Raw genomic sequence first — 25,278 nt, 5'->3', positions numbered from 1 at the left:
AAATTAAAGCAATTATAGTAGGCTATCAATTAGGCCTTAGCGTGTTTGACTAACACATAGACACAACAGTAAATACATATACACAGTGTGCTATATTTTTTTTTATGAGCTATTTGTATTTTTATACTTACCCCGCTTTACGTTACTTGAATCAGCTGTTAATTAGAAAAAAATAATTAAATACATTAAATAATACAATAATTATATCATAATAGAATGCAATGGAAGTCTTTTACACACATTTCCATGTTATTATCTTAGTGTTACATATCAAAACAAATGTCCGTTATTGGGCTTTATTTTCAACATCATTTTCACTTTGTGAGTTTTATAGAATTTAAAATTATTTAAGAAAAGAAACAACAAAAAGCTTACCAAACTTGAATGAACTAATGTGTACAGAAATATCCACTTACCAACAAGAACTTGAATGAACTAATGTGTACAGAAATATCCACTTACCAACAAGAACTTGAACCACAATATCCTTCAGTTTATTGTCTGAAGATCGACAGACATAGGTCCCTGCATGTTGATTACCTGCCCTGTCCACCTGTAACGTACTGACCAGAGCCCCTTGTTCAAATGACCGGTAAGTGAAGATAACATAGTCTTTGAAATTGGAACCTTCAATAATGTTCCCATCCTGGGGATTATATATATAAAAAAGTAAAGTTTCAAATTTCAGATCTTGCGATCTATACGGCTGATGACTTAAAGGTCATCTGTATCTATGCACACGGTTTACGAGGTTGTCCTGTGGCCAGCACAATGACCTTTATTTTTCCCTAACTAATGTCAGGAGATGAGTGAACTCAAAGGCGCCCTAAATATCCCTAAATTAAACATCCCATTCTTCACCAACATTCGAATCCGAAACCGCCGGTTTGGAAGCCAAGCGCTCTGCCACTCTGGGGATAATATAATACATAAATTTGAAAGATGGAAAGATTCCGCTGAAACCATCGATGCACTTAAATTCGAGTAAACTTTAAAAAATTGTGTCCTCAGGTGTAAAAAAAAGTGTCCCTTTCAGACTTGCGATCTATTGGGCAGATGATATTAAGGTCATCTGTTTCTTTGGCCAACGGTTACCGAGCAGGGTGTCATGTGGCCAGCACAAAAATCCCGAAATTAAAAATCCCAGTTTTCCCCTAGGTTCGACCCCAGGACATCAGGCTCGGAAGCCAAGCGCTTAACCTCTCAACCACCGTGTCCTCAGATATACATGCTAGGGAAAGACACTTTAATTTTTTTTTCTCCTCAGACCTTAAGGCAGGGGTTCTCAACCTGTGGATCGCGACCCCCTTTGGGGTCGATTGACGATTTGCCAGGGGTCGCTTAAGACCATCGAAAATATGGATTGTTATTGTCTATTCTTCTATTGCTGTATGTGTATGTGTGGAAGGGGGTCGCGTCAGAGTGGGTGATTGTAAAAATGGGTCGCCGAGCTTAAAAGGTTGAGAACCGCTGCCTTAAGGAAAGCCATCAGGAGGCAAATATTAATTAAAGAGTTGAAAAAATTAATGTTCAGGAACATTTTGCGCACCATCCTTTAAGTTGAGATCTATAGGAATATCATTGGAATATTAAAAAGTCTAGTAGATTTATGCTAACACCCATTAGATATTAGGACCAAAATAAGCGCCCTTAACGTTTTATAATGGAATCTTTTAACAAAAAAGTACTCTTTTATTTCTTGTGTTTAGACCACTTCGTCTTATCACACGCTTTGCACATCTATTGTTTATTGTATGCACATTTTTAATAAGATAATAATAGACTGTAGGTTCAGCAAAGCAGGTTGCCTTTTATTTGTTGCTCACTCGATTGAAATAGGCTTTATTTTAGATAAAGGGAAACCACTTTTCTGATTTGTTACTTGGGAGATTTGACAATCCAGTTTAGTTAAGAAACATTGGATACCCACTAATAAGATAGAAAATTGATATCTATGATGGAGGAGTACAGAAGTATATATTTCTCAACGTTTAACAGTTCTCACATTATTTTTACAAAAAATAAATGTGAGCAATAAGAAAATGTCTTACTAAACATGTGTTACAATGAGAACACCTGATAGTTTGTATTCTTTAAAGAAGGTGCATAATGAAAGAGCCACATGTCACTATTACTTGCAAGGGGTAGTTAATGTACTGGAATACTTTTTTGAAAATGTACTTATAAAATGGCTCGAGTTGCTTTCTGTCACACCTAACATAGTGTAAGAGCTGGGGCCAACCATAGTAGCAATGTCTAAATATATATAAACAAAAAGTTTTTGCTCATGTTATTATTATGTACTAATTGAATCTCACCTTTCCATCATATATATGGTCTCCTTTAGTCGCATTTTTTTTTATAGAAATAAGATGAATGCTAGCTATGGTCGGATGGTCGAAATGATGTCGCCCACATATCAGCCCCCCCTCCCCCCCCCCAACACACTTACACATTTTACTTCTGAGTCCAAAGGGATTGCAAGTGAGGATACAGTTTAGAGTCAGCGGTATCGCAGGCGTCCACGCTGTGCACTTTAAACAAAAGTCTTGGGTTTAAAGTTTTTAATATGTCTAATTTATACATTTTTAGCGGCCCCCGAAAGGGGAAAAGACGCTATTAGTTTTGTGCGAAATGTCTGTCCGTCTGTCCGTCCGTCCCGTTTAGATCTCGTAAACTAGAAAAGATATTGAAAATCCGACATCACAATGTTTTAGACCATTCAAAGTTCAACGGCTACTTTTTTTTTTCTGAAAGCGAAAACTCTAATTTTTAAAATCAGTTATGCAAGCAGCTTTTTAGAGAAAAAGCTAATTAGTATACATTATAAGTTACACCTAATTTAAAAAGATAGTAATCTTGTAAACGTCATTTTATTAAACTTTTTTTTATTGCGGAATTTTTTATTTTTTTTTTTCGAATAAGAGACTTAAGCCTTTTCAAAACAATGAGATCAATTATAAGACAGTTAGGCCATGGGAGGCGCGGTGGCTGAGCGGTAAAGCGCTTGGCTTCCGAACCGGGGGTCCCGGGTTCGAATCCTGGTAAAGACTGGGATTTTCAACTTTGAAATCTTTGGGCGCCTCTGAGTCCTCTCAGCTCTAATGGGTACCTGACATTAGTTGGGGAAAAGTAAAGGCGGTTGGTCGTTGTGCTGGCTACATGACACCCTCGTTAACTGTAGGCCACAAAAACAGATGAACTTTACATCATCTGCCCTATAGACCACAAGGTCTATAAGGGGAACTAGTTAGGCCAGGTTAACAATTAACTTTACATTCACTTTCACCTATCCTTTGATCTGCTGGACCGTTGGGGCACTACACAAGATCTGTTAACCTTCTTTCTCCATTCTTATCTCTCATTTGTCTTTGATATAATTTCATTCGGATGCTCTTTCTGAAAATATTGAAGCCTGCCTGGGTGGACCACTTCGGGGGCCGATTTTGAGTTTGTGTTTCCACACAAACTGTCTTTTGTAACCTTGTTAAGTAATAGTTTATTAAAAGCTTGGTCTATTTGAGAATTTTTTGTGTCATGAAATGCACAAGTCTAGACGTTCTTAAGTTTTATATCAGAAAAAAAATGTTTGACTCATTTTTGATAGCCCATGATTTTTTTTAATGTGTGTTTTTTTTTAGTCTTCAGTTAAATTATTTTCAAAATCATCAAGAGTACAGTAGATCTTTTTTTTTTTTTTTTGGGGGGGGGGGGCTAACATCGAGTAATTTACTCGTTTTCCGTGCCCTCTGCAGGCTTCTTATCCGAAAAGAAAGGCAAACAAAACTACTAGAGACATGAATAGACCTGACATCTCAAGAGATTCTTTGTCTTAATTTAGCAGCTGAAGACTCCCAGAGGTATTGTTAGATGACCATTAGAAACTCAACAGAAACTTGATATTGAACAGCAAGGCTAACGTGAAGTCCTTATTTTTGGATTTAAAAGCTATTCAGTAAAAAGTTATTGTGCACAGATAGTTATAGGACTATTTTAAAACCAAGCTAATGTCAGACGTCTGTCCCATCATAACACAATGTCTTTTCCTTTGCTGTATATACACACTTGAAATGATATTTTGAAGGAAAAAAATATCTAGGTAGCAAGATTGGTCATTATCATTTAGCTACCGCTTAATTTGTCATGTACTTTTAAGACGATATTTCAATATCGGAACTACCTTGTACAAACGAGATCTGCTCTATTTGGAGGTCTAGTGGTAAAGGGTCTGCCTGCCGAAGACCAAGTCTCTGTTTGAAACATGTTAAAGGCAACGAGTTCGCATCCTAAGTCATGTCGTACATCTAATGAGTAGCTGTTCTTGTATCTGAGGGCACATGATATCTTCGTGAACTGATCCTTGTTTTCTTGTAATGGTAGTTGTAATTATTTTTTTTTTCACGTCAAAATTTCTAAACAATTATTTATGTATGTGTCTTGTACGAAGTGAAATGTAAAATTATGTGAAAGCTACTTAGCTAATTTTCAAATTAAATGTGAATCATGTGTCAAGAAAACATGGATTACACTTTTAGCTGGCATTGAACATTTTAGGCTACAAAACTTTAAGAAAAAAAAAGTCCACAACTGGTCATATTTTTTTCTGAATAAAACTTTTACAATAAAAAAAATGGTCGAATATCTTATGTCTTTTATTATAGTTAAAACTTATTCGACAAACCTGGCAAAAACGTCGTTAGCTTTAACGAATAAAGTTCTTAGAAATAAATTCTCATTGACAGATGTATCACTGACAGAAAGCTAACCCCAAGATAATGTTACCGATAAAAAATACGTGGCCTTCTACAGACACCAGTAGAGGACAAGATAATATGACAGGATACGTCGAGAATGTCAGTTACACATGGCCGCGGTCCTATCAATGGGCTATAAATCATTTCATTTACAATCATAAAGTCAGAATAAAAAGAAGGCGAAACGTCATCAACAGAATAAACGCGTGGGTTTGGTGAGGATTCGTTGTCAGTTGAATCAGCAACACCACCCAGACATTGATCCGTGACAGTAATCAGTGAAACTGATCAGCGGCAACATTCATGGCATTGATCAGTGACAGACGAAACGACGATGAAATCAACAGTCTCCGGCTCTTACCTTGAACCAATCGATCTCCTCGGCTATCTGCATCCCTCCCGTGGCGTTACACTGGAGCTGAATCTGTCCACCACGCTCCACAAACTGGGTGCCGGTCAGCGTCACGTCTGTGAAAGATGGGTATTTGATGACCTTATGTTTTGATAAGTTGGTGCTTAGGTCTAGGATGATGGAGAGTTACCAAAAGTATAGGATTGGAGATGGTGGTCATTTTAAAATAGGATTGAGGATGGTGGTCATTTTAAAATAGGATTGAGGATGGTGGTCATTTTAAAATAGGATTGGGGATGGTGGTCATTTTAAAATAGGATTGGGGATGGTGGTCATTTTAAAATAGGATTGGGGATGGTGGTCATTTTAAAATAGGATTGGGGATGGTGGTCATTTTAAAATAGGATTGGGGATGGTGGTCATTTTAAAATAGGATTGGAGATGGTGGTCATTTTAAAATAGGATTGGAGATGGTGGTCATTTTAAAATAGGATTGGGAATGGTGGTCATTTTAAAATAGGATTGGAGATGGTGGTCATTTTAAAATAGGATTGGGGATGGTGGTCATTTTAAAATAGGATTGGGGATGGAGAATAAACAAGAACACTTTAAATAGAGAAAATATAAGATAAAAGCACAATATGAAAAGAAATTTATAAAATATAAGAAAGCATCTCTCTTTTCCCTCTCACTGTGCCCCCCTGTTTCTTCCTTTCTCTTTTTCTCTCTTTCTTCCTCACTCCATTCTCTTTCTATCTCCCTCTCTCTTTTTATTTATCTTTCCTTTCATACTCTCTACTTCTTTCTCTTGTTCCTTCTAAGTTTATCTCTTAAGTGTTTGTTCGTTTTCCCCGTTTTAAAATAATTTCAAACTTTGTCTACAAAATAGAAAGTAAGCTAAGCGTTTCCTTCAATGTTTATCCACCATCAGATAAGTAAATTAAAAAGTAGAAGTATAGTTCTATAACATTTCAACAATTAGGCCAAACTTATAAACTTATATAATAGATACTAATATATCTAGTGATTTGAAAGATATAAATCTTCTTGTATATATTTTAAACAAATATTGGTTGATTTTTTAAAATGAATTAGTTGAAAGAGCGGCAGTGTGTGTATGTGTGTGTGTGTGTGTGTGTGAGAGAGAGAGAGAGAGAGAGAGAGAGAGAAAAAGAGTGAAGTAAAAAAGAAAAAGAGCATGTCTAAAGATGTGATGAAAAGAAAACCCTTGATCTTATTACACACAAACTTGTGCGTCGTGCTTTTTAGAAAGAACTTTTGAGCCCATGCTGCGAAATTTATTGTGTTCAATCACGTGATAGTTCCGGAATGACATTCCCATGCGTTGCAGCAGGGTTTTTTTTCTTAATAATTGGAGATATTTAAAATTTGAGACCATTCTCTCTTTTTTTCCCACATATTTTAATTTTCGGATTTTCTCTGTCTTCAAAGACTCACACTTTCTTTCCTCTTACCCTTTCTCTTTCTCTCCCTGTCTCTCTCGCTATCTGTGTTCTCTCTCACCTCTCTCACACACACTCATTCTCTCTCTGATATTCCTCACACACACACATACACCACACACAAGCAGATAAATGGCGACGTAAGTATTGACTAACTCCAGCTTTCCTACACTAAAACCCAGATCTCCATGATTTCAAAGTATTGCTTTATATGTATCGATGTCGTGTCAACTGATTGGCGGTATTACACAACGTGAGCACTGCCAGGCAATCATTTGTCTCACCCCGTCAGGAATTACTGTTCTTTATTCCTGTAACTACCTCCATCTCCCCTGGAAAAGATGCTACTTTCAATATTGTGCACATTTTCTCTATATTCATAATTCTGCGTGTATCTTGCCCAGAGACACGTTAGACGCTGCAATTATTGTGGCTATTGTAATCATTTTTCTCTCTATTCTTATAAGTTTATCATTCTACCTTATAGACACATATTAGAAGATATATATAGTCATATATTAGAAGTTATATATAGTCATCTATTAGAAGTTATATATAGTCATATATTAGAAGTTATATATAGTCATATATTAGAAGTTATATATAGTCATATATTAGATGTTATATATAGTCATCTATACGTTTCATACACTCTCACGCTATATATTTTGTGTATCTCTGTATTCTAGAGACATATTATTGACTTTAACTATTACATGTATTTTATTCTCTATACATATTTCTTTATTCCCTCTATCCTGGAAGCACACATGATGCTACTATGTACATCTTTTTATTGTAGGATTTACCTATAGGCAACACTTGTTATAGATTAGTGCGCACACACTGTCTTGGAGGCCTCAAACATTTGTCTAAGTTTTTGATAAATAATAATGAATATAAAGTTGAAAATATTTTTTTTAATTATCTCTAATTTTTTTTTTTATTGTATAACAGTTTAGCCCTTCTATGTTTCCGAAAACCATATTTGGCACTGACCTATATCTTACCCTGTCCTGCTTTTTTTTCAAAAAAAAAAAATTGCTTCTGTATGTCTATAACATATAAATTTTCCCATTTTAACAAAGACGGCGAGAGACTTTTTTTTTCTCTTGTGTCCAAATCTTCTGGCTCCAACAGATACCAGTGATTTTTGAAACCCCACACGTGCAGTCGGAACATTTCATAGCAAGCAAGTCACAATAGCTGCTCACTGACATAGATAATTCCATAGAGCTTCGGCCTGGCAGAAGAAATAAAGATCGACAACCACCTCGAGTGTCAGTCTGAGTATTGATTGTGATTGCCCTTGTTTTTCTAACCTATTGAAATATTACGGCAGCAGTCTAGCTTCTCAACGACCAATGGGATTCTATTATTCAGGGCTGAGTGATTCGATTCAGGCCCTGGACGGTCCACAAGACAAGGAGCTTTGTGTAATAGATCCTGCTATTCAATGGTCATAATAAAACAGGATAATTTTGTTCTATGTTGTTGCCACACCACAAATGTTTTGTTAAATAGAGCCTACTTTTCACTTGCTAAAGTACACTAGCGATACACAAGAAGATCGCCTGAATGAGAGCAAAGACATTTAAACATGAACTGATGCATGCACATTTCTGTAGTTCTAGTTGATTCAGTTTAATAGATTCACAGGTGAAAGAAACCATTTTGTTCAGTGGATTATTTATAGTTCTGACGTAATACAAATAGTCAAGGTCACGGAAAGTAAACAAAATATTTTGGCGGCATATTTGACTCCAGCTGATTCTAGGTTTAATACGTCATGGGGTACCATTACCTATAAAATGCTCCCAATGGCACGCGTCTCAAAGAGCCTCTGACAACCACTCAAACTCCTGGCCTTCACGTGTGGCTCAGATACTGAGCCCGGCGAAACTGTTATCACCGACAGGAGGAAGGAGCAAAGGCGAGCAACTGGAAACCAGTAAGCTTCGGGCAGGAGGGGCACGTTAGCCTTGGTTGGCTACGCATCTAGGAGAAGGAAAACTCTGAATCCATACCTCCGCTGCCTTGCGGCTATACCCAAACACGGGAAAAGATTCGGGAGATAACCCTGAGGAAAAATCATGGTGACCCTTAGGCAGATAGTGGTCTGGTCGAGCTTGCGCGCTACTGATCCCTAACTGTATCGGATAGTCCGTTCCTTTGGTCACATCAGCTGCGCGGAGAAGGGGGAACTACGTGTGGGCGCCATCGTTCCGACAATAAACAATGCCTAGGCTTTCACGTCGCTTTATATGTGGACGGGAGTGTCTCTCCAAACTAGGGCTCCACATCCATATGAAAAAGTGTTCGAGATGAACCAAAGTCGTTCTACGACTGAAGGAAGCCAATGATGAATGAATGCAGTAATTAAAAGCTAAAATATAATCTAACTTTCATTGCTTTGTTAGGCCTAAGTTCTTTGGTCGGAAATACAAGGATCACATTTGTTTAGAGAAGTCGGTACGTTATAGGCTTAATTATTTAGTTATTCCTGTGGATTTAGTTCTAAAATGAAATAGACTAAATTGTGAATTGCAGAATTTTCTGCGTGTACCCTAATTCTTGTATTTGATTTCGTATAGGTAAATTCTAATATCCCAGGCTAACTTGGTTGTTGAGTCCCTAAAACTAGTGTTAGAATTACAACATTGTATTCACTGCTCAACACCAGCGTTACAACAGTCAAACTTTCACATGATTGTAATCTCATTAGAAAGACATGTAAACAATCACGTCAGTCATTAGAAATTGGTCTCTAGGCTGTTAGAATCTTGGCCTTTTTTTAGCGGCCCCCGTAAGGGGAAAAAGCCGCTATTAGGTTTGTGCAAAATGTCCGTCTGTCCGTCTATCCGTCTGTCACACTCAGATCTCGAAAACTAGAAGAGATATGAAAAATATTATTTCATCATTAAATGCGGCTTCAAAAGTTTAGGTGCAACGGCTACTTTTGGTTTTCTAAAAGCAAACCGTTTATATTATAAAATTAATTATGCAAGCGATTTTTTCATAAAAATACACCAATTCTAAAACAATTACGTAAATATAAGGGAGGCAATGTTACAATATGCTAACAAAGATTGACGATTTTTGTGTATTTTCAGTATCACTAAGTCAAATATATTTTAAAAATGTACAGGAAATGTTTACAACAAAATAAATAATAGTTAAAGATATTTTTTCTGGTCAACTAGCTGCTAAAATTAAAAAAAAAACATTTCTGTTTGTTTATAAAGGCTAATAATGCATTTTGTATGTAAATATCACACACATTTTTTTTATGGACTTTTTATGCAGCGATTTTCGTGCAGTAGCGTAACGTCGCTACATGATCAGGTACTAAACCAATTCCTTAAACTTTAAAAAAAAAAATCAGATTTTATTTATTTTTTGTTTAGTGCCCCCATCCGAATAAAAGAAGATTATTTTTGTGCGTTTTGTCTGTTGGTCGGTCTGTCCGTCACGATTAGATTTAAAAAACTAGAACTCTAAAAGCTATTGAAAATCGGATTTACACTTTAATGTTCCTCCCGTAACATCTCAATAGTTTTAAGTATCTAAAAATTGATTGTTCCGGATTTTTTTTGGCAAAACTAATCAACCCCAACAAATGTTTTTTTGCTCTTCTAATTTATATTACATTCAATTTCCATGCTTAAACGTTGCAAAAACACATTATCAATAATATGTTGTTCCGTTTTTTATGTAAATAGCATATTAATTCTAAATCAAAATCTCTATACTGACTTATATTTCATTAAGTGTAAAAATGTTCCGGATATTGTTTTATAAAACATGAATTATGCCTAATGATTGTTTAAAATCGCATAATTTACTAATATTACACTTATATTATTTGACAATGCGTCACTATAATTTGGTTATCAATATCAAATTGTTCCGTATTTTCATCTTTAAACAAATTTTAAAAATATCGACAATAGGTTGTTCAGGGCTTTAAAATAAAGTAATTTACTAGAAATGATTACTGAAAATGACTTTTTAGACATTTAGTTTTCTTGCTAAAACATAACATAGAAGTTTTGTAATCGATAAAGAAAGTTCCGGATTTTGTTTCTTACAAATCGTCGCCAGAAATTTCCGAATTAATTTAAAAATCTACTAACGCCAAATAATTGTTTGAACTCCCTCTTCTAATTAATAAACAAATGATCTTCTCATTTACGAAATAATGTTTTTACGGATTTTTATGAAAAATATTTTAACTCACTACTCTCTTACAGTACATTTAACTTTCTACCTAAAACATGTAAAAATCTAATTATCGTTAATATTATGTTCCGATTTTTAAGGAAAACAGAATCCAAACTCCAAAGTAAGGTATGAAAATCTCTCCACATGGCTGTAGTACATCTAATTTTTATACGAGACCATCCAAAAAATTTAATTAACGGTATTACATTTATCTGAAATTCTCTTTTTCTTTTACTATTTATACAAACATCCGGAACAATCTATTATATAAACTTTTCAATTGTGTTCATACCTAAAAATTATTGCGATGTTTTGAAACGTAAAATAAAGGTTAATCAATTTTTAATAACTTTTAGTGGTTCTTTTTTTATATCAAGATGACAGACAGACCGACTGACAGACAAAACGCAAAAACAATGCGGCTTTGATCCTTTTTAAATAAATTCTATTAGAACTCAGTGCACCAATGTCTATGAACCCTTGTTAAATATCTCGTGTAAATAAAGACATTTTTTTATGGTACCGGTACTAGCCTATTGTGAGGTAATGGAATTTTTTTTCTTTGACGTCATATGAATGGACTCTTTAAATGTAATGTTAAAAGAACGCACTCGGTGCACCAATGTCTATTAACACTCGAAAAAGTGCTCGTATTAATGAAAATATATTTTAGTCTAACTAAGCCGTGTGACGTAGTGTTTTTTTTTCCTTTGACGTCATATGGAATGAATTCTTTAAATGAAATGCTAAAAGAACGCACTCGGTGCACCAATGGCTATGAACACTCAATAAATGGCTCGTATTGATGAAGGTGATTTTTAGTCTATCTAGGCCGTGTGACGTAGTGGTTTTTTTTTACCTTAGACATCATATGGAAAGAATTCTTTAAATGAAATGCTTAATGAACGCACTAGGTGCACCAATGTCTATGAACACTCGATAAATGGCTCTTATTGATGAAGGCGATTTTTAGTCTAGCTAGGCCGTGTGACGTAGTGTTGTTTTTTTTTCCCTCTGACGTTATATGGAATGAATTCTTTAAATGAAATGCTTAAAGAACGCACTCGGTGCACCAAAGTCTATGAACACTCGATAAATAGCTCGTAATGATGAAGGCGATTTTTAGTCTAGCTAGGCCGTGTGACGTAGTGTTTTTTTTTTTCCCTCTGACGTTATATGGAATTAATTCTTCAAATGAAATGAAAAAAGAACTCGGTATAGTAATGTTTATTAAGCCTTGTTATGTGACTCGCGTTTAAAAAAGGAATGATATCTTGATTTAGATTTAATCTAGATTTTTTTAAACTAGATCTAGATTTTTATTACAGTATATCTAGATCTGGATTTAAATTCTAATTAAAATTATTTTAGAGTCTAGATCTAGAATTTCTAGATCTAGTTTAGACTAAAATAGACTAGATTAAGATGTAGAATTTCAATTTCTAAACTTAAAGTGTAAAAAAAAAAGTGTAGATTTTCATTTCCAAACGTTTTGATCAATATTGTAATGTTTTAATATACTAAAACTAATCTACTATTTTTTATTTAATTTAAATTTACGGCAAATGAATCTTTGAAACATTATTACTTTTGACCATCAAAATTAAATCACCTCTTGAATATTATTTGCGAATATGCAGATCCGACAGGGATCCGACTTCGACGGGGGCCGCCTCTGAGTTTGTGTAACACAAACTCTCTTTGTAATCTTGTTTTATATTGACGTTCACGTTAGCCTGCCATATATGAAACGACATTTCATTCACCAGATCAACAAACTAGATGTATAACAATTGCATTGAAATGATTCTTGCCAGTAGGCAGGCATATGGGCTTCCAGAGTCAACACTGCCGGAATTCTAGTCAAATATTCCATTAAAATATCATTCCATCTTTTCTTTTTTTTTGTCAACCTGTTGTTAGCTTTATAAATCTGTTCTTTATTATCAATATATTGTGTTAGCAATATTTTGAATAAATAAATATATTTAGTTTTGTATGCATCTTTTAAAAATTGTCATGTGCATTTCAATACATTTGGGTCATTGGTTGATATGCATAATTAGATGCATGGCGCGTAGGAAGTGATCATCTTCTTTTTGGAAGTAACGTCTGTATTATATAAGATAAGATAAGATATATTGTCATATTGTGTGTAAGTCATATTTTGAATGAATATATTTAGTTTTGTATGCATCTTTTAAAAATGCCTTATGCATTTCAGTAGCAAACAGCGCAACGAACTCACCTGGTATTGTAATAGGTGGACCTGCAAAGAAAAAAAATATATTCAACAATATGTAAATCTCTAATAAAAAAAAGAACATATAACAATTTGATACTATAAATTGTGGTTTATTTATTCTTTTATTCTATAAAGTTTATTTCTTTATACAAATGTGTAAGTTTATAGAAGCACTGGGAGATTTCCTTTTCTTTTACAATTTATAAATTATTTAAAAAAGAGAACATTTCGATTTTAAACAAGAGATTGGCTTTGAATTTGTCATTTGTTTTGTAAAAAATTATGGAAATCTTTTTTTTATATTTTGATTGTATTGTAGACATCTTATGTAAATATTAATTGTTTAAGAAAAAATAAGTTTGGGTTAATCTTCTATGTCTGTGTCGATGTCTGTGCACAATCTAATCGTCTTAATTCAGACACATTTCAATCAGACAAGTTTCCAGAGTCTAGTTCACGACATAATCCCGTGAGAATGAACCATTTAGAAGTGCTTTGGGTCTCAATAGAAGCTGTAGATAGATGTGAAAGTAGTATCTGGTGTGCAGGATTAGTACTCTGGTGTGTAGGATTCGTACTCTGGTGTGTAGGATTAGTACTCTGGTCTGTAGGATTAGTACTCTGGTATGTAGGGCTGGTATTCTGGTGTGTAGGATTAGTACTCTGGTGTGTAGGATTAGTACTCCGGTGTGTAGGGCTGGTATTCTGGTGTGTAGGATTAGTACTCTGGTGTGTAGGATTAGTACTCTGGTGTGTAGGGTTAGCACGGGGGCTTGGAGACCTACAATACACTGCCCGATTACTTTCACGTGGTCTTAGGGAATAGTCTCAGCACGTCGCTCGCCATGAAAGATTTCAAATCAGGTGCGTAAGATTAAACTAGCAATAGAATCCTTTACAGAATTGATATAAAAAATGTATGTAGATCCAATAACAGGAGACTTAAATAAATATATAGGAAATAGGTCAAGGGTGTAAAGTGTTGGACTCACCCACAACATTCAGTCGCACGTTAGTGTGGTATCCTGCCACCGAGGTTAGCTGACACTCATATAGTCCTGCGTGAGACTTTTTCACTTTAGGAATGACCAGTGTCCAGTCTTCGTGCTCCTCACTATGCTTGACATGCTCAACAGAGATGTTATCATCTGGTGACCAGGCCATTGTACCGATAGTCAGGTACTTGTCTTCCTCGATAAACCTCCACGATACCTATTGAAAATAAAAATAGACACCAGACGTAAAATAGCAGACATGAACATCAGACATAATCACCAAACATAAATATCAGACTTAAGACACAAAACATAGACACCAGACATAAACCAGACTTAAGACACCAGACATAAAATATCACACATGAAAACCAGACATAAAATATCACACGTAAACACTAGACATAAACCAGACTTAAGACACAGACTCAAGACACCAGACATAAAATATCACACATGAACATCAGACGTAAGAAACTAGAAATCAGACAATGAGCCTGCCCGAGTAGCTAAAACTCTAAAATTGTCTATGAAATGGAAGCTACGTGTGGTGAATATGTTTATCTTATTTGAATGTTGGTTATCATTATAATTGGTGAGCATTACTATGTTTAACAGAAGTTCAATCTTGAAACAGTGTTAAAGGTCAAATCTGCAGAAATCAACTAGGCCTAAACATATTTCATTTTATAGTTTTAGAATAATAATAGGCTACGTTTTAAAAAATAATTTGTTCCTTTTTTTTTCTTTTATGTTCTTTGCACGGCGCCTCTTCATCCCCCGCCTGCCCGCATGCTGAACATACCAGAAATAGATTTAAAGTCTCTTTACTTGGAAAATGGGACATTGTAAAATCAGTGAAAGCTCCTACTACATATGGCTATTAAAAAAGCATTTAGTTCTTTAGTAGAATATAGAGTACTAGTCGACCGGTGGCGTAGCATACGCAGCTATTTTGCAGGGCCAACCTTAGGCCACTGCAACCTATGCGACCGCAGTGGGCCCAGCACTTTTATAGGACCCTCGCTAATTTTAGGTGTATAAATTATTAAATTAAACTGTTTTATAACTTATAGCAGATTTCCCGCGGCCTCCTGTCGATTTGACAGGAGGTCCTAGAAATTTCCTGAAATTGCAAAATATACGAAAAAGTTCTGGAAATATCCGGAAATTATTAAAATCTTTTGAAAACTCATACCAATCTCCTGAAATATACAGACGAAATTGTCTTTTTATTCACTCTTAAATTACCTAGGATAACTCCCTCCGTCCGAGTTGCAAAAATAAAAGAGTGATCTTTCCATTGTGTCCAAACTCTTGAGCGTTCTCTGTCGCTTCGATAGTCACTACAGAGTAGGCCTAGATTACTCCCCCACCCCCACCCCTTTTTTTTTAACGTGAGGTAGAAATAAAAAAAAAAAGTGATATAGCAACGGTCCTGTCCCCTGCTATTTTGTGACTACGTGTTCTCCCCCCCCCCCCCCCCCCCTTCTTTTCACGTGGACTATCCGTAGAGTGATCTTTCCTTTACTCCTTACTACTCGTTTAAACTGTTCAGGGAAGAAGAGAATTATATATATATATATATATATATATATATATATATATATATATATATAAAGAGAGAGAGAGAGAGAGAGAGAGAGAGAGAGAGATTACAGAAGCTAAGATATTTCTTTAACAAAATTAAAAAATGTAAAAACTTCCCTAGTTCCTAGTTCCCAATATAGCTCCTGTAAAAACCAACAAAACACACGTTTTCGAAGAAAACTTCTTAAACACGCACTCCAAGAGCGAAAACATGCACACACTTTAATTGCTCATTAGAATTAAAACAAAACAAAAAATTTGATAATCAAAATGAGAACGCAAAAAGTTAATTATAGAATTTTTTTTAAAAAGGTCATTAATCTTGTGAGGATGACATGAAATAAAACAGATGAACTCTCTGACACGCCCATGGGGGGGGGATATCTAGAACTATGTTGTTGTTGTTTTTTTTTAGATATATTCTCATTTGATAAAAAACATTTATACATAGAAATGATATGAAAGATTAATGCAAGTAAATAAGCGAAAATAGCACAGATTTATACCTAGACAATTAGACTTGCTTGAAAAACAATTAAGGTTAACAAGTGCCATCAACAGATGAGGGGATGACATTTAATTCTGAGGTCAATGAGTTCTTGAATTTCTTGTATTAACTCACAATATCGTCTAACCAGTAGTACGTATACTATCCGTATCATTAGGTCACATTGCGTGTGCGTGGGATCCTGTTAGACAACCGCGATTTGAATAAACGTTCATGGTGAAATTTTGGGAAGCTAGTAGAATGTACTATTAGTGACTAAAAAATCCAGAAATATCTGTGTACGGTACTATTTAAGGAGCGTGGATCTAGCTATAAGGGGTCATTACTCATTGTGTTAGGTCGATGTTCTCTAGTCCTAATTCGTTGCTCCAAGTATTCCATATTCTGTAACGGTTTATTATCATAGTATTTACTGTTATCATTGCACAAGTGATTTATTTTTGAATAACTTATTTTATTTAACGAAGTTTAAAAGCATTAAATATACATGTATTCAGCCCTTTGTTTCTATAGTGAATCCAAGTAGTGAGTTGCCATTGATTTATTGGCACCTCTCAATCCGCGTATATCTTATGATTTTGGAAAGAATACACATCTCTCCAAACCAAAACACAGTCGTGTCAAAGACATTCTCATTATTTCTCAGTAGTCACAGTTTCCTTAACAATGACATACATTTTATGTCATTTATTAGAAAGAACTGTATTTACAAATAATGATACAACAGTTTCAGAATTTTATAATACAGTAAATGAGAACAACTATGAAGACAATTCTTGAGAGAGAAAATGTGAAGATTCCAAATAAAGAGAAGTGTTTGAAAAAAAAGAAATCAATCAATAGGCCCCTATCGAACAAAAAAATAGGGGTGGGGGGGTGGAAAGAGATTGGGAGATCGTACGTCGGGAATTAATAGGATGTTGAAAGTCGACAGAACTCTAGGACAGGCCAAAGTAATTCATCTCTTTCTGATTGGCCCAATGATATTTATCGATTGGCATGTACTGGCGAATGAATGAATAATATATGTTTGATAATAGTGCTAACTAGATGTGAGGGATACTACAGGACAGCACTTCGGGTACTCTATGTGGTCATTTCATAACAAACCATGATTCCAGGACTGCACAATGAGTACTGTATGTGGTCACTTTATAATAAAGCAAGACTAATGCTCCGTTTTCAGAAGAATGGTACAGAAAACATACATGGAAAACAAAACAAGAAGTGTATCCACAACAAGAAGTGTATCCACAATCTCTGTTTAGGGGGGAAAGGGAGCAATAAAACAAGCCGAATATTAAAAAATCCTTTTTTTTTTACAAAACAAATATTATCAAATGGGAAGAACTCCGCACTTTTAAGTATATCTATCAATAATGTAGAAGTTATTTCCATTATTCAAAATCAATTACCCTGTCTTGTCTATAGCAATGAATAATTGTGAAACGTTTCAACTTGATCCGAGAATGGGTTCAGAAACTTTGTTTACCAGACAGACAGACAGATAGACGGACAGAGTGAGATGACATAAGCTTTGTTATAATGAAATTCAAACACACACACTTATACCCTCACAAACAGCACTACGAAAGCTGTATCTACCTGAGATTCTGTTTCTCTGGATAATTGATAATCTTGATTCTATAATGACGGATATTCAAAGTTAATCCTTATTACCATGCTAAAGTCCCTAGGTGTTGAAATAAAATTTACTGGCATTTAAAGTGCACTATTCATCTGTTTAATCATAGCTAAAAGTGAGTATATGGCTCCTTTTGTCTCGAAAGGCAATGGATGCGCCCAAGTGAGTCACTGGTTTTGGCTTAATCTTGAGACGGGCAGAATCTGGTGTGGCTAATCAAGCCAATTCTAGAACGGCAGACTTTGCCACAATTCGTACATGTGTATGCCTCTGATTTAGGGCTAGCAGACAGGGCAGCTTTCTTTTTTTCCCTCTTGATTAAAGTCGCTTCAATTCTTTTGTTCTCAGCAAGGGTTGTCCCAGCACGCACAGTCTGTCTCCATGCACTCCGGTCTTTGGCTATGTTTTCCCACATACTTTCACTGATGCCTGAGGCTCTCATGTCTCGCTTGCAGACATCTCTATATGTTAGTCTTGGGCGGCCCTTGGGTTTGACTCCTTCCACAAGCTCAGCATATAAGATATCTTTCGGGATTCTACCATCTGGCATGCGGGTGACATGTCCGAGCCAGCGTAATCTTCTTTGTGTCAGGAGAGCATACATGCTGTTCATATTGGCCAAATAGGTAGGTCAAATACAAAACCGATATAGAAGGAGTAGGCTGGCGTAAGGCGGACTTGTCATCTTGGAGTTTAGCAACACGACCTGTACTTGTAGCGAGCATGTTTTGGTCTTGGAATAGACGTCAACCGAACAGTTGTGAAGTACTTATAGATTAGACGTCAACCGAACAGTTGTGAAGTACTTATAGAATAGACGTCAACCGAACAGTTGTGAAGTACTTATAGATTAGAAGTCAAAAGTACAGTTGTGAAGTACTTATAGAATAAACGTCAAAAGTACAGTTGTGAAGTACTTATGGTATAGACGTCAACAGTACAGTTGTGAAGTACGTATGGTATAGATGTCAACAGTACAGTTGTTAAGTACGTATGGTATAGACGTCAAAAGAACAGGTGTGAGGTCACTGGCGGATCCAGAACTTTGGAGTGGGGGGGGGCGATTTTTTTCCAAACCCTAACCCTAACGCCCAGTAAACCCTAACCCTATGCATAAACGTGCGTACAGCATATATATATATATATATATATATATATATATATATATATATATATATATATATATATATATATATATATATATATATATTCGACATATGAGAATAAAATAAGACTGTTTCTCAATCTTCAGCGAAAAAAACAGAAAAAAAAAACAGTCTTTCTCTTGCAAGCTTGGGGGTTTGAAAGAGCGCTGTAAGCTTCTTCAGTGGGGTTCGGGGCGAAGCCCCGACGCCTAAAAGCGTTTTCTTGCATTTTTCTCTGCAGAAACGCATTCTTCTGACATCTACAGCTCATTATTTATCAGTGGGGTTTCGCGGCGAAGCCCCGACGCAAAAAGCGTTTACTTGCATTTTTCACGGCTGAAACGCATTCTCCTGACATCTACAGCTCATTACTTATTAGTGGTGTTCGGGGCGAAGCCCCGACGCCAAAAGCGTTTTCTTGCATTTTTCACTGCAGAAACGCATTCTTCTGACATCTACAGCTGATTATTTATCAGTGGGGTTTCGCGGCGAAGCCCCGACGCAAAAAGCGTTTACTTGCATTTTTCACGGCTGAAACGCATTCTCCTGACATCTACAGCTCATTACTTATTAGTGGTGTTCGGGGCGAAGCCCCGACGCCAAAAGCGTTTTCTTGCATTTCTCACTGCAGAAACGCATTCTCCTGACATCTACAGCTTATTATTCATCAGTGAGGTTCGGGGCGAAGCCAAGACGCTAAAAGCGTTTTCTGGCATTCTTCACTGCAGTAACGCATTCTCCTGACCTACAGCTCATTATTCATTCTATTATAAAGTGCCTTTTGAATAATGAGAAAAATATTCTAATATGAATTTATAGTCCCTTAATACATTGCAAATACAACTGATTTGTTCTTTGAAAAGATAAGATATCCCACATATTTAGATTAAGGTTTTGAGGATCGCCGCCGAAAAAAAAAATTCGATTAATAATATTCAATAAAATTCTAGCATAAATTTTGAGTTATAGTCCTAAATTTATTTATCTAGAAAAATATGAGATAGAGTAAAGGTTGGAAAAAGTCGACTAGGAAAAGATTATCTGGCATTTGAACTCATCTCAACCGTGACTGTTATATTGAAAAATTTCGTTTGAATTATAACTTTTCCAAAGCAAAGTCTTTCTTAAAATAGTTATGATAAATTCATGTCAAATTACACAAACTCTGTCTGGAAAGGGGAAGGGCGGTAAAATGAAAACGATTAATTCTCGCTCCTTTTTATAATTTCTGCTATTGATTGCATTTTGCATTAAAGAATAGGGGTTGGGCGACTCGATATAAGAATTTACTTTATAGCATATATAAATTATATTAGTGACAGATTTTTTTTAATTTTGTAATTTCTTACTATAATACAAAAAGAAAAAGTATTGATTTGTCCGATGGGGGGAAGGAGATTGCATGTATCGCACTTCCACCTGTTTATATTATATAGATATTCGACTAATTTTGTTCACATACTATGATTTCTCCATAAAAGTAGGACCGCCCCCCCCCCACACAAAGGGTTTAGATGGGAAGGGCGGTGGAGGTATTCGCTCTTCCCCTTCCAATCGGCCAACAGGTGAACGAAATTATACAAAGACCGGTTAAAATACCAATAACAAGTTTTAATCATATAGATATTTAATTGATTCTGTTAGCAAGCTGTGATTTCTACAAATAAATAGGACCGCCCCCCCACTCGAAAGTGTATGGTGGGGGGGGGGGGCGGATTGATGCCATCGATCGCCCCTACCGCCCCCCCCCTGGATCCGCCAGTGTGTGAGGTACTTATGGTATAGACGTCAACAGAACAGTTGTGAAGTACTTATGGTATAGACGTCAAGAGAACAGTTGTGAAGTACTTATGGTATAGACGTCAATATAACAGCTAAGAAGTACTTATGGTATAGACGACAACAGAACAGTTGTGAAGTACTTAGTAGAGATTCAAACACGCGGACATAGAACCTACGGATGGATTCAAGGTAGCGAGCTCTCTTCAGCAAGAAAATGTTTTTGTCAGTCTTGTTGCTGACGTAAAGGTAACATGTGTGACCTACTTCTAGGACGAGAAAAAAATGTGTCTCTTTAGTTGATAGTCAAATATTAATGTTTACCAATATTTAGATACAACAGGAATAGTCTCCCTTGGAAAATAAATAGTAGCCTTCGCGCTCCATTTGTTGCACTCGACAGGTTGCGAAACGCTAGTATTAGGAGTATTTACTGAAAACACACTATTGTAGCGCACCTTTTTAAACACGATTGATTGTAAAAAAAATCCAACACCGTCATCAGGGTTTGGCCGCCCTCGCCGCATGTATAGTTTTCATTATGTGTCGAGTTTGCCGTTTCTGTAGCAATAGTGGTTTTACAGGGTGGTGTCGCTAGCCCCACGCCAAACCCTCCTCCTTTCTCACCCGGGCTTGGGACTGGCAGATGGCGGAAGAGGGAACAACAGAGTTTTTTACAATCGAGACAGTTGTGAGACAGGGGTGCATCTTATCTCCCTTCCATCGACTACATAATGAGGAGAGCAATGAACCAGACTGCCTTTGGTATTCCATGGCATGAACAACTCCGATTGACGGACTTGGACTTTGCTGATGATGTTGCACTACTCGGGGCTACAAATAAATGCATTCAAGAAATGACGGAGAGCCTAGACAGAGAGGCACTTAAAATTGGCCTCCGCATAAACTTGGATAAGACTAAAATTATGCGAGTGGGATATAAGGCAAAGGGTGCCCCCGTCAGACTTGGCGAGTCAAAGCTTGAAAAGCTGGACAAGTTCACGTCCCTTGGCAGCATCACAACAAATGATGGAGATGCTTACCATGATGTAGCGTGCTGAATAGGAAAGGCAGGGAGCATTTTCCAAAGGCTGCAGCCTATTTGGACTAGCCAAGCCAATGGACTCGAGACAAAAATACACCTTCTAAACACAATCGTCATTCCAACTGCTACATATGCATGTGAGACGTGGAAGTCATCTGTCAAAATTGAGAAAAGACTAAATGTGGCTCAACAGAGATGGCTGAGACGGTTTTGGGAGTCAGTTACACAGACCGGATCTCAAACAAGGAAATCCTATGCCGAACTGGGAGTCGAACACTTAGTGAGGTTGTGACTGAGCGTCGCATGAGGTTTGCGGGACATGTTCTACGTCAAAATGAATTACGCACACCAAGAGTTGCGATAACATGGAAGCCAAAACGAGGAAAGCGCAATTAGGGACGTCCTCGTATTACTTGGCGACACACCTTCATGGAGGACCTCAGAACAGTGGACACCAGGTGGGAGGAGGCTTCAGACATTGCCAGTGACAGATCTTTATGGAGACAGCTTGCCGCCCAATGCGCCGAACGGCGCGGGAGGACCTAAGTAAGTAAGATTGTAAAAAAAAAAAAAGTAATGATTTTACTTTTGACGGGAAATATTTTAATGTTTTAAAAAAATTACCAACTACACGTTTTTTTTTAACTTTGTGAATGCTTTCATTGTTTATTCAGAAAATACTCCTCTCCTCGCGCTAGGCTTTCATCTTCCCTTTGCGCAATGTATTTTTATTCACAGATCCCGCAAGTTGAAAAATATATTTAAAAAAATAGATAAATTATCTTTTAAACGGAATTACAGATCAGGTAAGACAGGAGCTGAAATAGAGCCTTTTCCTGATTTTAAATTAATGTCCACTCTCTCTTAAATATTTGTTCAAACTGAAGAAGTAACAAATACATCAGTTGATTATTAAATAACCCAACATATCATTCATAAAACTGGCACTCTCCATGACTCTCATGACCTTGCACACAAAAACTAACGCTGACTCTGTCTAAAAAAACGACGATATTGGAAGGCAGGTTCCGGTAATAGCAACCACATACCACCGTCAAAGATAAGAATTGTTTTTTTTTTCATTTTTACAATGATCATAATGGCGCTTAAAAAAGCAACACATCAGTACATGTGTCAGTCCTCGTGCCACGTGTGTCAGTCATTGTGTCACATGCGTCAGTCACTGTGCCACCTGCGTTAGTCAGAGTGTCAGGTGTGTCAGTCATTGTGTCACATGTGTCAACCAGAATGTCACGCGCTTCAGTCGTTGTGTCAAGTGTATCAGTCATTGTGTCACGCCTGTCAGTCATCGTGTTACGGCAATTTTTTTCAGAATGGTGTGTAGGACCAAACTTATTTGATTGAAGCCATTATTTCTCAAACTGATGAATCTCCATTGATTGCCAATAAAAGATCACCAACCCAACAGAATGTTCCCCGGCATGACGTGTGAATGATTTTTTGATGTTGTTCCTCCTCTGTTGAAGTTGTGAGACACTTTGGATGCAAAACAAACTATTGGATTTTTGTCTTCTCTGTCTTCGTTACGTTGTGTGTGTATATGTGTGTGTGCGTGTTTGTGTGTGTGTCTCTAGTCACGTGACGCTTTTTTAAAGCTTCCTTTCACAAACACATGAATGAAAGATTGCGTGCAATGCATGCCCGTGTGTGTGTGTGTGTGTGCGCGATCTAAAATGTGTATATGTTTATGTTATATTGTCTTAATGTTTTCGTCTGAAATTGAGTGCGCTTGGTTATGACCAGTGGAGTCTGCACATCAACTCGCGTTATTTTAGAGTATTTTCAAGAGACCCAATCACGTGACACTTCAGGGTGTGAGTCAGTCTTGCTGATTCATTTCCTTTTTATTTTTTCAAACTATTAATTTTATGCAACAATGGGCTTCCTGGTCGTGTTGTTTGTGCTTCGAACAGTCATGACGATGGTTTTGAGTTTGAACCTAGAAGTGTTCACGTCTTGACGTTTGGGCTATGACGTCATAATGTTCATTTCTAAAGTTCTGGAATTTATAAAAGAAACAAATAGATGTGGTAATTAAAATATTTATTATTTTTTAAAAATTAACTTATTGTCCCTGTTTTAATGTACTACGATGCTGAATTAGACTGTCGGCTTTGAGATTTCAATAATGACTGAAAACTATCTGTAGATGACCTTTGATATCTCTGGTGGACAGAGCACTGAAATGTTCTTTCTTCGGCGGACATTTGAATGGTCTAAATCAGTGTTATTTAGGCCCGTTGACCATATACATTTCTAACATATATGTCATGAGCCGCATCAATCAATGGCCACAATTTTCTGCGGTTTCATTGAAATTTTACCAGAAGTCTCGAGGGGCCAGAAAGCAATGCATCACGGGACGGATAGGTCAGCGGGCAGTAGTTTGTGCATCACGGGACGGATAGGTCAGCGGGCAGTAGTTTGAGCATCACGGGACGGATAGGTCAGCGGGCAGTAGTTTGTGCATCACGGGACGGATAGGTCAGCGGGCAGTAGTTTGTGCATCACTTGTTGACATCTTGACGCCAATGATGTCTGACACAAATGAACCATCTACTGTATCATTCGTATAACGTCAGACTAAGAAACATTAAAACATTTCTAAAAGACAATTCACTACATTTTATCAACCTTTGTTTCTAAAGAACAAGAAATCAATACAATCCGACGATGTCACTGGAAGTGCTGGGGCAGAGCTGAACAAAGTCCAAAACCCTTGAGTATATAGCCTACTATAATAGGTCCCTACAACATAGTCGTCAGTTGCCAGATGGTAAAACTATCCAGTATTCTTTGGTGTGCATTCCAACATTTTACTTTATCTCTTTTTTCTTGGCCTCATTATAACATGATTTCCAATGCAGAACTTTACACTTACAGTTGCAAGACTCTAAAATCAGTTTCTATAGTGTCTAAAAAATGATATATAAAAAGAACCACTGGTGGGATGTCAAATTATCGTTTTCTTATTCAACGTGGTTTGGAATAAAAACAAAAGAATTCCATTTATTTTTAAATTTAATATTCATTAGTAATTAAGAACAAACTAAGATCTAGAAAAGAGGCATAGTTTTTTTTTTTTATAAATAGTAGGTTTTTATTTTCGTCTGGTTTAGTTTCGATTTAGATGTTATCTAAAAATCTACATCTATCTTTTTATGTTTGACCACTTGTAGTAATGCAGCTTAGCTGTTGTCAGAGCGTCGTGCATATAACGTGACTATCTTTGGTTCGATCCGCACACTGGCCCATTTTTGCGAATGTTTTGTTCACTTTATTATTTGAACATACCGTAGGAATTGATTTTTTATTTCATTTTATACGTATACACAATGATTATATACAAGAAAAAGAAAAGAAAACCGCACACTCTCGTTTTAATTCAATGTTCATCTCAGCATCTAATTGTCCTCTTTGTGTTCACTTCATTAACTGCAATGCAAGTGTACAAGTAAACTCTGTATTTAAAAAAAAAGTCTAGTAAAGAAACAAGCAAAATTAAAAAAAAA

The 25,278-nt window shown here is 36.4% G+C and overlaps 1 protein-coding gene across 5 annotated transcripts in view; it reads right to left on the bottom strand.

The window, feature by feature from the left end:
• LOC106071779 (zwei Ig domain protein zig-8-like) overlaps positions 1-25,278 on the bottom strand; it is a 247,733-nt gene that overhangs the window by 2,974 nt on the left and 219,481 nt on the right. For 4 of the 5 annotated variants that reach the window (XM_056032684.1, XM_056032693.1, XM_056032674.1 and 1 more), the window contains 5 exons: positions 14,031-14,250; positions 13,042-13,062; positions 5,116-5,276; positions 463-646; positions 132-155 (listed from right to left, as the gene is read on the bottom strand). In XM_056032684.1, coding sequence (XP_055888659.1) covers positions 132-155; positions 463-646; positions 5,116-5,276; positions 13,042-13,062; positions 14,031-14,250 — 610 coding nt within the window. The remainder of the gene's footprint in view (positions 1-131; positions 156-462; positions 647-5,115; positions 5,277-13,041; positions 13,063-14,030; positions 14,251-25,278) is intronic. The other variant, XM_056032709.1, reaches the window with a different exon arrangement.

Source organism: Biomphalaria glabrata, chromosome 1, assembly GCF_947242115.1.
Source record: "Biomphalaria glabrata chromosome 1, xgBioGlab47.1, whole genome shotgun sequence".
NCBI lineage: Eukaryota > Metazoa > Mollusca > Gastropoda > Planorbidae > Biomphalaria > Biomphalaria glabrata.
This window is presented reverse-complemented; position numbering and strand designations above follow the sequence as displayed.